This window comes from Panthera uncia, chromosome D1 (genome assembly GCF_023721935.1).
Source record: "Panthera uncia isolate 11264 chromosome D1, Puncia_PCG_1.0, whole genome shotgun sequence".
NCBI lineage: Eukaryota > Metazoa > Chordata > Mammalia > Carnivora > Felidae > Panthera > Panthera uncia.
Window position 1 is genome coordinate 48,813,299 of NC_064808.1, and position 14,693 is coordinate 48,827,991.

Below are 14,693 nucleotides of genomic sequence, written 5' to 3' on the forward strand. Positions count from 1 at the left end.
TTAGGAGCAGACCAATTAGATTCTCTCTTCCAGGAAATGGAGTTCTCACACACACACAGCAGGATAGAGTGGGAAAGAAAGAAGGGGGGGGCGGGTAATGAATGCAGGAGAGAAAACATGAAAAGAATTTGTCAACAAGAATAAAAATCAAATCTAAAGGCCATGTGGCAGTTTCTCTGGGCTGTCTTTCTAAGAGCCATTCATTCCCCCTCCTTCCTAGTATAGTTCCTTTCGGACAAAGGCTACCTACCACTATGGTGAATGAATGTGCCAATACTGATTTCCCAGCCTCCCTTGCAGCTAGGGCTTACACATGTGAACAGATCCAAACTTTGGGACTATATGGGAAGTCTGCTGCAGGGCTTCAGAGAAGATTTTCCTTCCTAATTGGCGGGGGGGGGGGGGGGGGGGGCGGAGAGTGGGAAAAAGGAAAGGACACGTCCTACCTCTGGACATGTGGCCTGGAGCTGCACTAGCCATCTTGTAACTGTTAGGTGATAGCCCTGAGGAAAAACCAACCCCTTAAGGATGTTGGGGCAGAAAGATGGAAAGAGCCAGAGCCCTTGAGGTCATCCCAGAACCACTGATTTGATCCTGGAACCACCCGTCTTCTGCCTATCTTGTTAGTGACATATAAACCTCCTTACTGTTTATGCCACTTCTCTGGAGAAGCAACACCAACTGCCAGAGAGGTCATGAGGCAGAACTGGACTATCCAGGACAACATATGACAAAGCAGTAATGGAGGCATATGGCAAAGCCAGTTGACTAAAGAAGAGAATAGCACAAACACGAAGGGACACAGATATCCTGGATGACAAGGCATAAGCACTAACTGCCTGACCCTTCAAGCTGCCTTATTAGTTCCAATTCTAAGCCACACATACTTTTAAATAATTTAAGTCTCTGTGGTTTATGGCAGCGTTTCTCAAACGGTAATGTGACTAGGAATCACTGGGAGATAGTTTGATGGGTATAGGTGTGGAGCTTCTGCCCTTTTATAAAAACACAAAGCAGCAAGCAAACGATCAGAGAGGGTGGCAAGGTTGCTGGTCCACAGACCACAGTTTAAATGGCAAAGTCTTCTGACTAATGGTACCCATCTAAAACCAATCCAAAATGGACCAGTGGGTTTGTTCACTACTTTGGACTCTATTTCCACACAGGGAAGACCTACTATAGAATGTGTGTGTCCCCAGATTATAAAAGGACTTTAGGTCTGCAACATGTAATATACAGACAGGCGGTCTCTGCCCAGAATCAAAACTTAACATCCTGTGCTGGTATCCTGGAATGTTTATATGAACTTCTGACCTGCCCTGAAAGTACACCGTTCATAAGCTGCTGATGGGCCATAATTACTGTAGAAGACTCTGAACACAACTTTCAGGAAAACTCTCTTCAAAGGCAGGCATTCCCCCAACCACAATAACCCCAAAACAGATCTATAGATCTTAATATAAGTGGTTTTCAGCAACACATCTTGAAAAACTGATAACCATGTTGACTGTCTTTGGATCAGAAATATTTAAGATTCCTTTTTAGTAAGTTATCGAAGTTAGAATCCTATTTCACACCACACATTAAGAAATATTGCAGGTGAATTCAAGTGAACTCTAAGACACAAATCAAACCATGAACTTACTGGAGGAGGATACAGGTGAGTATTATTTGATCCAAGGTTAAAAAAGGCCTTTCCAGGGATAAAAGAAAAACAAGAAACCCAAGCAGGAAAGATTGATAATTACAACCCTTTTAAAGTTTTGTCTCAAAAAGCAACACAAACAGCATTTTAAAAACAAAGTAAGAAAAATGCCACAAAGTGACCGCTCTTAAAAAGGTTAATATATAAGAAAAGCACTAAAATCCTCAAGGGGAGAGGGGAGAAGAACATAGAATATGAATAGATGAGGGTAAGGTAGGGAGATCCAAGGTGAACTCCGGGGTGTTGGCAAGAAAATATTAGAACTATTTTTCAACCTGTCCTTTAAAAATCTTTATATGGGGCTATGTTTTATAATTTACATACATTAGGAAAATACTGTGTATATAAATATGCATAAATGGAAAATGAATTTTTCCAGATAGGGGTAGGAGATCAGAACTTTGGATACCATACAAAAGAATACTAATAAATATAAAATGTTTAGCCTTCCACTAAGCAAAGAAATGCAAAGTGGTAAAAAGACACTTTTTCCTAAGAAATTAGTTCAGTTGGTTTTTAAATCTTAGTGATTGTTGTTGATCAGGATGTACCTCAAGCCCTGCCAGTGAAAATATAAATGAGCAAAATCTTGCTGAAAAGTGGTTTGGGAAGAATGTGTCAAAGGCTTAAAGATATTAATACCCTTGGATTAGAGTTGCCAGATTTAGCAAACTGCATAGGACATACTTATTAAGAATTACCCATTGCTTATCTACAATTCAAGTTTAATGGAGTATCTTGTATTGTGTCTGTTTACCTTAGTTCCACCTTTAGGACTCTATCTTAAGGAAATATCTAGAGGTAAAAAATGTTCCTGGACATTCTCTGCAGCAGAGCTATATATTAGTGAAAGATTAAAAATAACCTAAATGTTAATATTAAAGAAATGGCCACATAAATTCAGGCACATCCATACAAAGTACATAATCATTGTAAACTATACAGTGAAGAAAAGAACCAAGAGCTATTTTCTGTACTCTGGGAAGACTGGACTTTCCTGGGGAAGACACTCCAATGAATCTCTTGGTTATGTGATGGTAAGGTCCTGGGCAAGCTGAGAAGGGGCATTTAAAACAAGATGCTCAACTACCCCGCAGCCTGATGCAAGCAAGGGGTTCAGGAAACCGTGGAGAAGGCTGTTTGGGAGTTTCCAAGGGGCCCCAGGCACATGGTGACAGGACAGCCCAGGGACAGAAAGAGTCAACAGGGACTTTAGGAGAATTGTGGCAGTGATATCCGACAACCAACATTTGGTTTTAAGTTTTGCTTTCAACACTGAAACATTCCACGTAGAAGCTCACCATCCCTTACCTACAATTCTGAAACCCCAACAGCTCTGAAAACCAAGAGGTTTGTTTTTAAAAAGATAATGTTGGTGCCATTATTTGGCAGTCTAACTGGAACTGAACTAGCAAAATATTTACAGTCTTTCTTTATCCCACTTCATGTGGACATTCAGGAGTTTCGCTGAAGAAATGTTAATGTGTTCCTGCTCCATATCTGCTAGAGATAGAATAGGTTATACAGCAGATATACACCGTCTTACCCTTCTAAAGTTTAATAAGTCCTGACTTCTAAAATGCACCTGGGCCCAAGGGTTTCAGATGGAGGGGCTAAGGACCAGTAACTCTCTTGAGGCGTCATAAAGTTCCCCTTAAACATGGCAGCTAGAGTCAGTCAGGCTAGTGGGAACAGAGGGAGAGATGGGTGACCAAACCCGGGGAAAAGTAGGCAAAAGATGGTCAGAGGGGACTGGAGAGAAGCCAGGCACAATCTCTAGGGCCAGAAGTTCAGGAACATCCAGAATTCCTGGTGGAACTTGAGGGAGGCAGAGACCCTTCTGCCCTGGGACAGGAGAGAGGAACCAAACTCCCAAAGCCCCCTGCAACTCCTGACTGACCACGGGCTGGAAAGGGTGAGTGGAGGAGCAGGTGTGGCCTTCTGTCCGGTAGTGGCACAAGTCTGAGAGCCCACCAAGGACTATCTTCCTTTGGGGACAACACGAGGCAATCCGCAAAGCTAGATGGTAACAGGCCCACCCACAAGCCATCGCACAGCCTTTCTCACCCTCTTCCAGGCAGCACCTGGCTGTAGTTTCTATTGCTGCCTTAACAAATTACTACAAACCTTGTGGCTTCTACCAAGACAAACATACTGCCTTACATTTCTTGAGGTCAGAAGTCCCAAGCGGGGCTCACTGGGCTAAAGCAAGGTGCTGGTGGGAATGCTTTCCGTGCTGGAGGCTCTAGGGGAGAGGCCACCTTGCCAGCCCCCAGCCCCTACCTGCGTCCCTTGGCTCCTGACGCTGCTCCCACCTAGAAAGGTCGGCTCACGCCGCTCCCACACAGACTCTTCTGCTGCCTCCTTCCACTTATAAGGACTCCAGTGACTACATTGGGCCCACCTGTACAATCCACACTGCTTGCTCTTTGTTAAACTGTTAAACTCTGCTGATTAACCACGTTAATTCCATCTGCTACCTTCTCCTTTGTCATGGAAGGTAATATTCACCGCTTCTGGCAATTAGCACAAAGATGTCTTTGGGAGGCCACTACTCTTCCTACCACACTGGTGTAGGTATGATACAGGACACCAGGCAGGCAGCCTACGTAACGAAAATCTTGAGTAACACATATGAATATAACGAATTCTTCAGTGTTCAGAGGAAGGCACGCATATGAGACTGTATCGACAATGTGCCCACCGCCACTGTGTGTTTTCACCACCAATAACGGCGGCCACCACCAAAGAGACGAATTCCCCCGCAGAAACGTACCGTCCAGCGAACTGCACATCTACACTTGTATGGATGCAACTTTGAAAGAACCGACTCATTTAGTAGAGGTCTACCCAGAAGCTAGAAAGGAGGGCACACACTTCAGTTTTGCAATTGTTTTTACAGATCCTAAAATAGCCTGGCTATCAAGGAAAGCAGACTGGCAGCACCATGTCCGGGAGGAAGGGGACTGATGACTCCATGACACTGCAGTCGCAGAAGTTCCAAATAGGAGACTATCTGGACATAGCAACCACCCCTCCAAATCGGGCACCGCTTCCTTCAGGGCGCACGAGACCGTATTAAACTTTATTTACTATTTCGTGAATCATTTTCCATTCAGTTATGTAAAACGAACTTTTTCCTCCCCTCAAAAAAAAAGAAGAAAAAATGTCAGCTAGGACATCTGGGATGCAACCTGTCTAAGGGCAAGTGACTTAGCCTCTGGACAAGGATGTCTCAACCTCCTGCATTTCCAACATCAACCTCCTCCTCCCAGTAAAGTGGTCCCATTCCTGCCTTCCCCCTTCTGTGCATATTTTCCCATTTTGGATCAGTCTGCAGGACTCCAGCTTTAGAAGACTGCATTTTGGCTTCAGCTTCAGCTTAGGCAATCACATGCTCCCTCAAGCTTCCATTTCCTCCTTTCTGCGCCGGAATGGTTGCAGTTTCCACACCTCTTCAGCAGGCAAGCTCCTCACCTTATCCATTCCCAAATATCATCAGCTCTTAAGGTAGACCAGCTGGTCTCCATGGCGAAGGAGATAGGTAACCAAAGTCATATATTTACAGCTTTGGTTACTCGTCTCCTTCCCTTAGAGACTAGCAGGTGTACAGCCTTGATCCAGAGAGAGCAGAAGGGGAGTTAGGAAACCTGCATCCCACTCGGGACAGAATGCACCAGGGGAAAGAGGTCTGAAGAGCAAGGGCAGCAGTGAAGGAGTGGGTGAGGTGACAAGGTTCTATTGCAAGAAACAAGGAGTGGGGGGCACGACCAAGTATAGAGACCCCAGCTGGGGATTATAACTCGGCATGTTGTACATGTAATCCTGCCTGGAAAAAAGCTCATGCTTGCTCTCCTTTGACCCCAGATTTCCCCCTTCTCAGGGAGCATGACGGGAGCACACAGGCAGCCTGACTATGTGGCTTAAGCTGCTTGCCTGGGCTCTCCTTGCTTAAGCTGCTTGCCTGGGCCTTTCCTGCTGGAAAGGACCACCCAGTGGGAGCTGGCCAAAGCTGGATGGGAAGCAGGAAGAGGCTGCAAAGTGCACAGATGAGGCAATAGTCCCAGGCAGTGTGGCATGCTGTAGGCCTCGTGGTTGTGTGGTTATGTTTCCCAGTGGTTTCCCAAACAGGCCAGGGGCCCACTCACCAAGCTCTCCTTTATGTAGGCAGCTGTGGGGCCCGGGATCTGGCTCAGGAGGGCTGCTCTCTCCTGAGGATGCTCCAGCATCTCCAGTGCCAGTCTCAAGTCCTCAATGAGATGGAGCACTGGGAAAGGGTTCGTGTGGGAGGCCGGAGAGGCCAGTGCAGGCTCGCAGCTACTGTCACCGATATCTGCACCTGTTTTAGTGCCTGGAAAGAAAGAGAGTCAGGAACTTTGGTAAGAAGGGTGGATGCCATGGGCAAGGAACTGGTAAAGGGCAAAGAGAGAAGAGATAGGGGAAAGAAGATTGGATAAGAAGATCACTAGAAAATCACTTCTGCCTCAGCAGAATCATTCTCAAAGTAAACTCGGCAGTAACCATCTTCCATCCTGGGCACGGCATGGCAGGAAGAGACCGGACTGAGGTGAACAACTTGTCCAAGGAGAATGATGTACAGAAGCTCACACCCCTAGACAACTGGGAGAACACAGCCGGCCCTTCCCAGTGACCTGAAACACACTGGCTAAAACAATGAGCTGCTATTCGTCAGCTTTTAGATCCATCAGTTTAAGTTAATGTGGTAGGGCTGTCTGCACAGATGGCACCAAAAATTCCTCTCCTCCCTGTATATGTATTCCTCTCCTCTCCTCTCCACTCCTCCCACAGTGATTCCTGACTCTAGCCTGGCCCAGTGACACGCTCTGTGCAATACAATGCCGTAGACTGCCAGTCTCAGCTCTGATGAGGTTTAGTGAATCGGAATCTTTCTGGATTTTCCCACTTGGGGGACCTCAACATCCCCTAACGTACTCACACTTTAAAGCTGCACTAGTTACAGTGAATCCATATCTCATCCTCCCTATTATGGACCATGAAACTCTGACGGCAGGGTCCCTGCCACAGTTGTCTGACTTCCTGCCATCACGGCCCCTGCTCTGCAGATGTCAAAGGGGCATCTGACTACATGCACGCATGCTTGGAGGAACAGCTAAGAGGAAGAGAGCTCAGACTGGGTCAGCTCTTTCTAATTTCAAGTGTCCTAAACAGGGGCTGTTTTTGCCTTTGTAAACCTCACCATTTAAACAAACAAACAAACAAAAAGTCTTCTTTGCATAAACACAGTGGTCTATTTTTCAAACCAAAGACTGTGGTGACACAGTCTGACAAAGGATTTCTGTGCTTTTTTCAGCAATAAAAAACACTTTAGAAAATGTGGTGTCGATAGTGGAATTTCTAGGACATTTGGATTGTTTGTAAGGCCAACAGGATAAAATACTTGGAATGCAGGGCTCTGCTGGAAAATATGGGCAATAGGGCCACCACATCCACAGTTACGGGCAGGCCTGACGTCTAAATCTAGGTCCCTCCACCCCGCTAAGAGCCAGCTTCCTAGTTGCCACGGCAGTTTTTGCAAGAAAAAATCCACACAGAAGGAAACAATTACTATTTGATTGCTGGTTTGCTTTCTGAAAGCACAGGATAGAGGGAATTGTGGGTCACAATCCACAAACAAGTTCATGGCTCTGGGGAGCTGGGAAACTGCAGATTACCCACACTCTAGTGTATGATCAGCAGTTTCTAGGCCCTACAAATCTGATGGAGAGTTGACTATGAAGGGCCACAGCCAACCTCAGGGAAGAAAATGGACCGAGCAGAGGAAGATCCCCCAGTCTCCAATTCACTGAGTAATCCCTGATCATTCCAGACATGCTCCAACACAGATACCTTTATAAACAGAGGATAAGTCAGGCCAGTCAGGCCATGGGTAGGTGAAGAGACCAAGATTTTCATTAACTTTAGGTCACTCTGTGGTCTTGGACAAGTCTCTTCCTTTCTCTGGGCCCCCTCTCTGCCCTAAAGCCTTGGGATTCTTCCCTACCATTCAAGGGGTGTGTGTGTGGGTGTGTGTATCTGTGACTATTTTTGGATGTGGTGTATGTATACATAAAAGACTTAAATCCCTGTAATTTTTTTTTTTGCAATTTATATCAACATACAGGCTCACAAAATGGCCCAGAATGGTGAAACTCCTAAGGCCTAGCATTAACAAAGGCAACAATTGTCTAGAAGACTCAATTCCATACTCCACGCATTCCCTTCAGATAATTAGCTCCTATGGAAAAATTACAACCACAGGGGGAAACAAATCAGAATAGAACTACAAGCTACAACAAAGAAGAAAATATATGCCTTCATACTTGAGGGTAACAGAGCAATATAAAAGAGACAATAACATAACATATAACACAACATAGAAAAGAGACAAGGTGTTATTCCCCAAATTACTTCTCAGAAAAGAGCAATTCACCTTATACTCAAACCCTAATAAAGCTTCTCTTTGGGGGCACTTACTTTATTTTGAACAACAAAGCACTCTTTGGGGAAGATAGATTAGCACAAAGGTTTTCAATTTTATATGCATAGTGAGTTTTACAAACTATAGATGCCTGGGTCCTACCTCCAGAAGTTCTAATTGGTCTAAGATGTGATTTGGAATAATAAAAAGCTCCTTAGGTGATTTTAATGTGCAGCCTAAGTTGAAACCATCTAAGAAACCTGAAACCTACACAAATCACCACAATGAATACTAAATTTTGATGTTTAGGGAGGTCACCTGGTAATTTTTCATTTAAAGAGGCAAAACTAAAGCTTAATACAGATTTAGTAATTATTAGAGGAAATAAGACCATGTAAAATGCAAGCATAGGATTTTATTGAAAGCCTTTTAATGATCACTTCCAAAAGCAAGTAAGAAGGTCTGTGGTAATAATTAGGGTTATTTATAGATGTTTTGGTTCTCCTCTACTTGGGCTCACAGCGGGATTACATGTCTGCGCCTTGTTTACTTACGGCCACATGACTTCCCTTGGCCAATAAACATGAAAGTTTTTAAGGACCAGTACATAATTCCCCATATCTCTTCCACCTGCTCTGGCCTCCGGTAATGGTAGAGAGTGAATCAGCCCGTGTCCAAGAAGGATGATGACATGGACCAGAGCCCTCAGCAGATCTGGAGGGAACTTAAAGTATGAACAAGAAACAAACTTTGCTGTTTCAAGCTACTGATCTTTTAGCCTGTTCGGCTGCAGTAACAATCAGTCCTACTTCACTTATACAAAGTATGTATGTCACACAGTTCAGAAATACATATGTGAAAGATCAAATTTTTAAAAATGATCTTTTAATGGGTTCAAATGTAAGCAGCCATCAACTTAATGTAGACTGTTATATGTGTAAAATGTTAACCACAAAACAAAAACTGGTAACAGGTATGCTAAAAAATAGAGAAAGCAATTCAAGTATATCAGTAAAAAAAGCCAGCAAACCTTGAAAGAAAAGAGCAAGAAAGGAACACAGAAGAAATATAAAAACATCCATAAAATGAGTAACAAAATGGCAATAAGTACATACCTATCAATAATTATTTTGAATGTAAATGGGCTAACCGCTCCAAACAAATGACATAAGGTGACAGAATGGATAAAAAACAAAACAAACAAGACCCATCTATATGCTGCCTATAAGAGACTCATTTCAGACCTAAAGACACATGCAGATTGAAAATGAAGGGATACAAAAAGCATTTATCATGCAAATGGAGGTGAAAAGAAAGTCTTAGTAGCAATACTTATATTGGAGAAAATAGACTAAAACAAAGAGTGTAACAAGAGAAAAAGGACACTATATAATCATAAAGGGAATAATCCAACAAGATATAACAGCTATAAATATTGATGCGCTTAACATGGGAGCACCAAAATACATAAAGCATCTAGTAAAAAAACATAAAAGGAGTAATTGATAACAATACAATAATAGTAGGGAACTTTAACATCTCACTTACATCAATGGATAAATCATCCAAGCAGAAAATCAACAAGAAAACAGTGGCTTTGAATGACATTTTGGACCAGATGGAGCTAGCAAATTTATTCAGAACATCCCATCTTAAAACAGCAGAATGCACATTCTTTTTAAATGCACATGGAATATTCTCCAGAATAGGTCACATATTAGGCCAAAAGACAAGTCTCAACAAATTCAAAAACACTAAAGTCACACAGTGCATCTTTTCCAACCATAACACTATGAAACTAGAAATGAGCCACAAGAAAAAGTCTGAGAAGAACACAAATACATGGAAGTTAAATAACATGCTACTAAACAATTAATGGGTCAACCAGGAAATCAAGAGGAAATAAAATAAGACATAGAGACAAATTAAAATGAAAATACAGTGGTCCAAAATCTTTGGGATGTAGTAAAAGCTGTTCTAACAAGGAAGTTTATAGCAATACAGGACACATCAAGACAGAAGAAAAATCCCAAATAAACAACCTAACCTTCACCTAGAGGAGTTAGAAAAAGAACAAAACCCAAAGCCAGTAGAAGGAAGGAAATAATAAGATTAAAGGAGAAATAAACAAAATAGAAACTAAAAAAACAATAGAATAGATCAATGAAACCAGAAGCTGGTTCTGTGAAAAAAATCAACAATATTAATAAACCTTTAGCCAGACTGAGCAAAAAAAAGAAAAAGAAAAAAATAGAGACAGGGCTCAAACAAACAAAATCATAAATGAAAGAGGAAAAATAACAACCAACACAAAAGAAATATAATGGATTATAAGAGCATAGTATGAAAAATTATATGCCAACAAACTGGACAATCTAGAAGAAATGGATAAATTCTTAAGGGCATACCACCAAAAACTGAATCAGGAATAAATAGAAAATTTGAACAGACTGATTACCAGCAATGGAATTGAATCAACAGTCAAAGAAACTCCCAACAACAACAAAATTCCCAACAAAGAAAAATCCAGGACCAGACAGCTTCACAAGTAAATTCTACCAAACACTTACAGAAGAATTAATACCTATTCTTAAGCTATTTCAAAAAACAGAAGAGGAAGGAAAACTTCCAAATTCATTCTATGAGACCAGCATTACTCTGACACCAAAACAAGATAAAGACACTATAAAAAAAGAACTACCGGCCAATATTTCTGATGAACACAGATGCAAAAATCCTCAATAAAATATTAGCAAACTGAATCCAACAATAGATTAAAAAAATCATTCACCACGATCAAGGGGGATTTATTCCTAGGATACAAAGGTGGTTCAATGTTCACAAATTAAGTAACATGATGCATGACATCAATAAGAGAAAGGATAAAAACCACATGATCATCCCATAAAAAGCATTTTCCAAAGCACAACATTCCTTCATGATAAAAACCCTCAACAAAGTAGTTTTAAAGAGAATAGATCTCAACATAATAAAGGCCATATATGAAAAACCGACAGCTAATATCATACCTAATAGTGAAAAACTGAGGGCTTTCCCCCGAAGATCAGCAGCAAGACAGGAATGTCCCCTCTCACCACTTTTATTCAACATACTACTGGAAGTCCTAGCAATAGTGATCAGACAACAAAAAGAAACAAAGGAATCCAAATTGGTAACTAAGAAGTAAAACTATCTTATTTGCAGGTGGCATGAAACTATATATAAAATACCTGAAAAACTCCACCCAAAACTACTAGAACTGATAAGTGAATTCAATAAGGTTGTACGATACAAAATCAATATACAGAAATCTGTTGCATTTCTACATACAAAAAATGAAGCAGCAGAAAGAAATTAAGAAAAGAATCCTATTTACAATTGCACCAAAAATAAAATACTTAGGAATAAACTCAACCAAGGAGGTGAAAGACCTGTATTCTGAAAACTATAGAACACTGATGAAAACAGTTGAGGAAACCACAAACAAATGGAAAGATATTCCATGCTCATTGATTGGAAGAACAAGTATTGTTAAAATATCCATACTACCCAAAGCAATCTACAGATTTAATGCAATCCCTATCAAAATACCAATAGCATTTTTCACAAAACTGGAATAATCCCTAGATTTGTGTGGAACCACAAAAGACCCCAAATAGCCAAAGTGATCTTGAAAAAGAACAAAACTGGAGGTATTACAATCCCAGATTTCAAGTTATACTACAAAGCTGCAATACTCAAAACAGTATGGTACCGGCACTAAAATAGACACATTGGTCAATAGAACAGAATGGAGAGCCCAGAAATAAACCCATGATGATATGGCCAATTAGTCTATGACAAAGGAGATAAGAATATACAATGGGAAAAAGACAGTCTCTTTAACAAATGGTGCTGAGAAAATTGGACAGCTACATGCAAAACAATGAAACTGGACCACTTTCTTATACCACAAAAATAAACTCAAAATTGGATGAAGGACCTAAATGTGAGACCTGAAACCATAAAATTCCTAGAGGAGAACACTGGCAGTAACCTCTTTGGCATAAGCCATAGACACAGTTTTCTAGATATGTCTCCAGATGCAAGGAAACAAAAGCAAAAATAAACTATTGGGACTTCATCAAAATAAAAAGCCTCTGGGGCGCCTGGGTAGCTCAGTTGGTTAACTATCCAAAACTTAGTTTCGGCTCAGGTCACGGTCTCGCAGTTCTTGAGTTTGAGCCCCACATCAGGCTCTGCGCTGTCGGCGTGAAGCCTGCTTGGGATTCTCTTTCACCCCACTCTCTCTACCCCTCCCCCATTTGCTCTCTTAAATAAACAAACAAACAAATAAATAGCTTCCGCGCAGCAAAGGAAACAATCAACAGAACTAAAAGACAACCTTTTGAATGGGAGAAGATGTTTGCACACAACTTAACACCAAAAGATCCCCAAATAATCCAATTAAAGAATGGGCAGAAGACGTGAACAGACCTTCAAAGACATCCAGATGGCCAACAGACACATGAAAAGATGCTGAACATTGCTCATCATTAGGGAAAGGTAAATCAAAACCACACTGAGATACCACCTCACACTGGTCAGAATGGCTAAAATGAAAAACATAAGAACCAACAGGTGTTGGTGAGGATGTGAAGAAAAAGGAACTCTCGTGCAATGCTGATAGGATTGCAAACTGGTATAGCCATTATGGAAAAACAGTATGGAGGCATTTCAAAAAATTAAAAATAGAATTACCATATGGTTCAGTAATTCCACTACTGGGTATTTACCCAAAGACTATGAAAACACTAATTCAAAAAGACATATGCAGTCCTATGTTTTTTGCAATATTATTTGCAATAGCCAAATTAGGGAATCAGCCCAAGTATCCCTCAATAGATGAAAGGATAAAGAAGATGTGAGATATATACACATATATATGTATATACGTGTGTGTATATATATATATATATATATATACACACACACATGTATATATTTATTCACATGTATATATTTACAATTTAGAAAAATTGTAATTTCAGTACAGTTAACATACTTCTCTGAATGACTTATTTCACTTAGCATTATACTCCTTAGATACATCCATGTTGTTGCAAATGGCAAGATTTCATTCTTTTTATGGCTGAGTAATATTCCATTATATATGATCAATGACCATAAAATATCATCCACAACTTCTTTTTTTTAATGCTTATTTATTTTTGAGAGAGAGAGACAGACAGACAGAGTGTGAGCAGGGGAGGGGCAGATAGAGAGGGAGACACAGAATCCGAAGCAGGCTCCAAGCTCCAAGCTGTCAGCACAGAGCCCAACACAGGGCTCAAACTCAAAACCCGGGAGATCATGATCTGAACTGAAGTCAGACATTTAACCGAAGTCAGACACTTAACTGACTGAGCCACCCAGGCGCCCCTCATCTACAACTTCTAGAAAACCTGTCACTCAAGATTAAGAATAAAACAAGGATGGGCTCTGCGCTGACAGCACAGAGCCTGCTTGGGATTCTCTCCCTCTCTCTCTGCCCCTCCCCTGCTAGTGCACACACGTGCCTGCTCTTTCTCTCTCTTTCTCAAAATAAATAAACTTTTAAAAGAGAATAAAAAGAGTACATTTTTCAGATGATGACTCATGCAATTTATTACTGAATTAATTTTAAAGGATCTACTTCATGAAGAAAGAAACTATGGCAAGCAAAAAGGTGTGGGATGAAAGAACCAACTGTGTTAAAATTATTTGTTAAACAAAATAAACACTGCCAATTAAAAAACATAATAATTTGGAGGATATGGATTAAGATGACATTAGAACTCTGCACAAAAATAATGTGGACAATGGGGCACTGATAGAAATCAAAGCGTTCTAAGAGTCATGTATTAATGATGAAGCATTACTCTTCTTTAAAGATATTTATCTCTAGCCTTCATGGTAAGGAGGCATGTTAAATATATAAGTATGAGCCTTAAAAGAATAGTAATAGACATTTAACTTTCTAGCAGAGATTAAAAACAACAACAAAGGCCAGCAAGACAAAACCAAAAACAAATTTAAGACACACACACACACACACACACACACACACACATTAACTAGATAAAATGATAAAAACAAATAAAAAATCATCTGAATAGTCCTGTAAAATAAATAATTTAAACTATAATTTGAAGCATTTGAACCATAATTTAAATTTCTTTTCCAAAGAACATTTCAGGCCGAGTGTTTTTACAAGTAAGTTCTATCAAACCTTCAAGAAGTGAAAAATTCTGCTCTATTTTGTTTGAGTGTTGGAAGGGACTGCTCCCAGCTTATATAATACAGAGAACTTGCCAGCACAACCTGTAGTCCAGAGTGTACATGGCGCCCCCGGAACCACACAGCTCAGCAGTCCTGAGCACAATGTAGGGGATTCCAGGCCTTCTCACTGAGGAACTTGGACACACGAATCTCAAACACAAATTTTAAAAACCAAATTCCATGGTGTGTAAAAAAGAGAGCATGTTGTGACCATCTAACCTAGGAAATGACAGATCAAGCAGAGCTAAA

General features: G+C 40.8%; 1 protein-coding gene across 2 annotated transcripts in view; it reads right to left on the minus strand.

Moving 5' to 3' along the window:
* Nucleotides 1-14,693, minus strand: part of PPFIBP2 (PPFIA binding protein 2) — a 145,153-nt gene that overhangs the window by 89,616 nt on the left and 40,844 nt on the right. For both annotated transcript variants that reach the window (XM_049650769.1, XM_049650773.1), the window contains exon 3: nucleotides 5,854-6,056. In XM_049650769.1, the coding sequence (XP_049506726.1) occupies nucleotides 5,854-6,056 (203 nt within the window). The remainder of the gene's footprint in view (nucleotides 1-5,853; nucleotides 6,057-14,693) is intronic.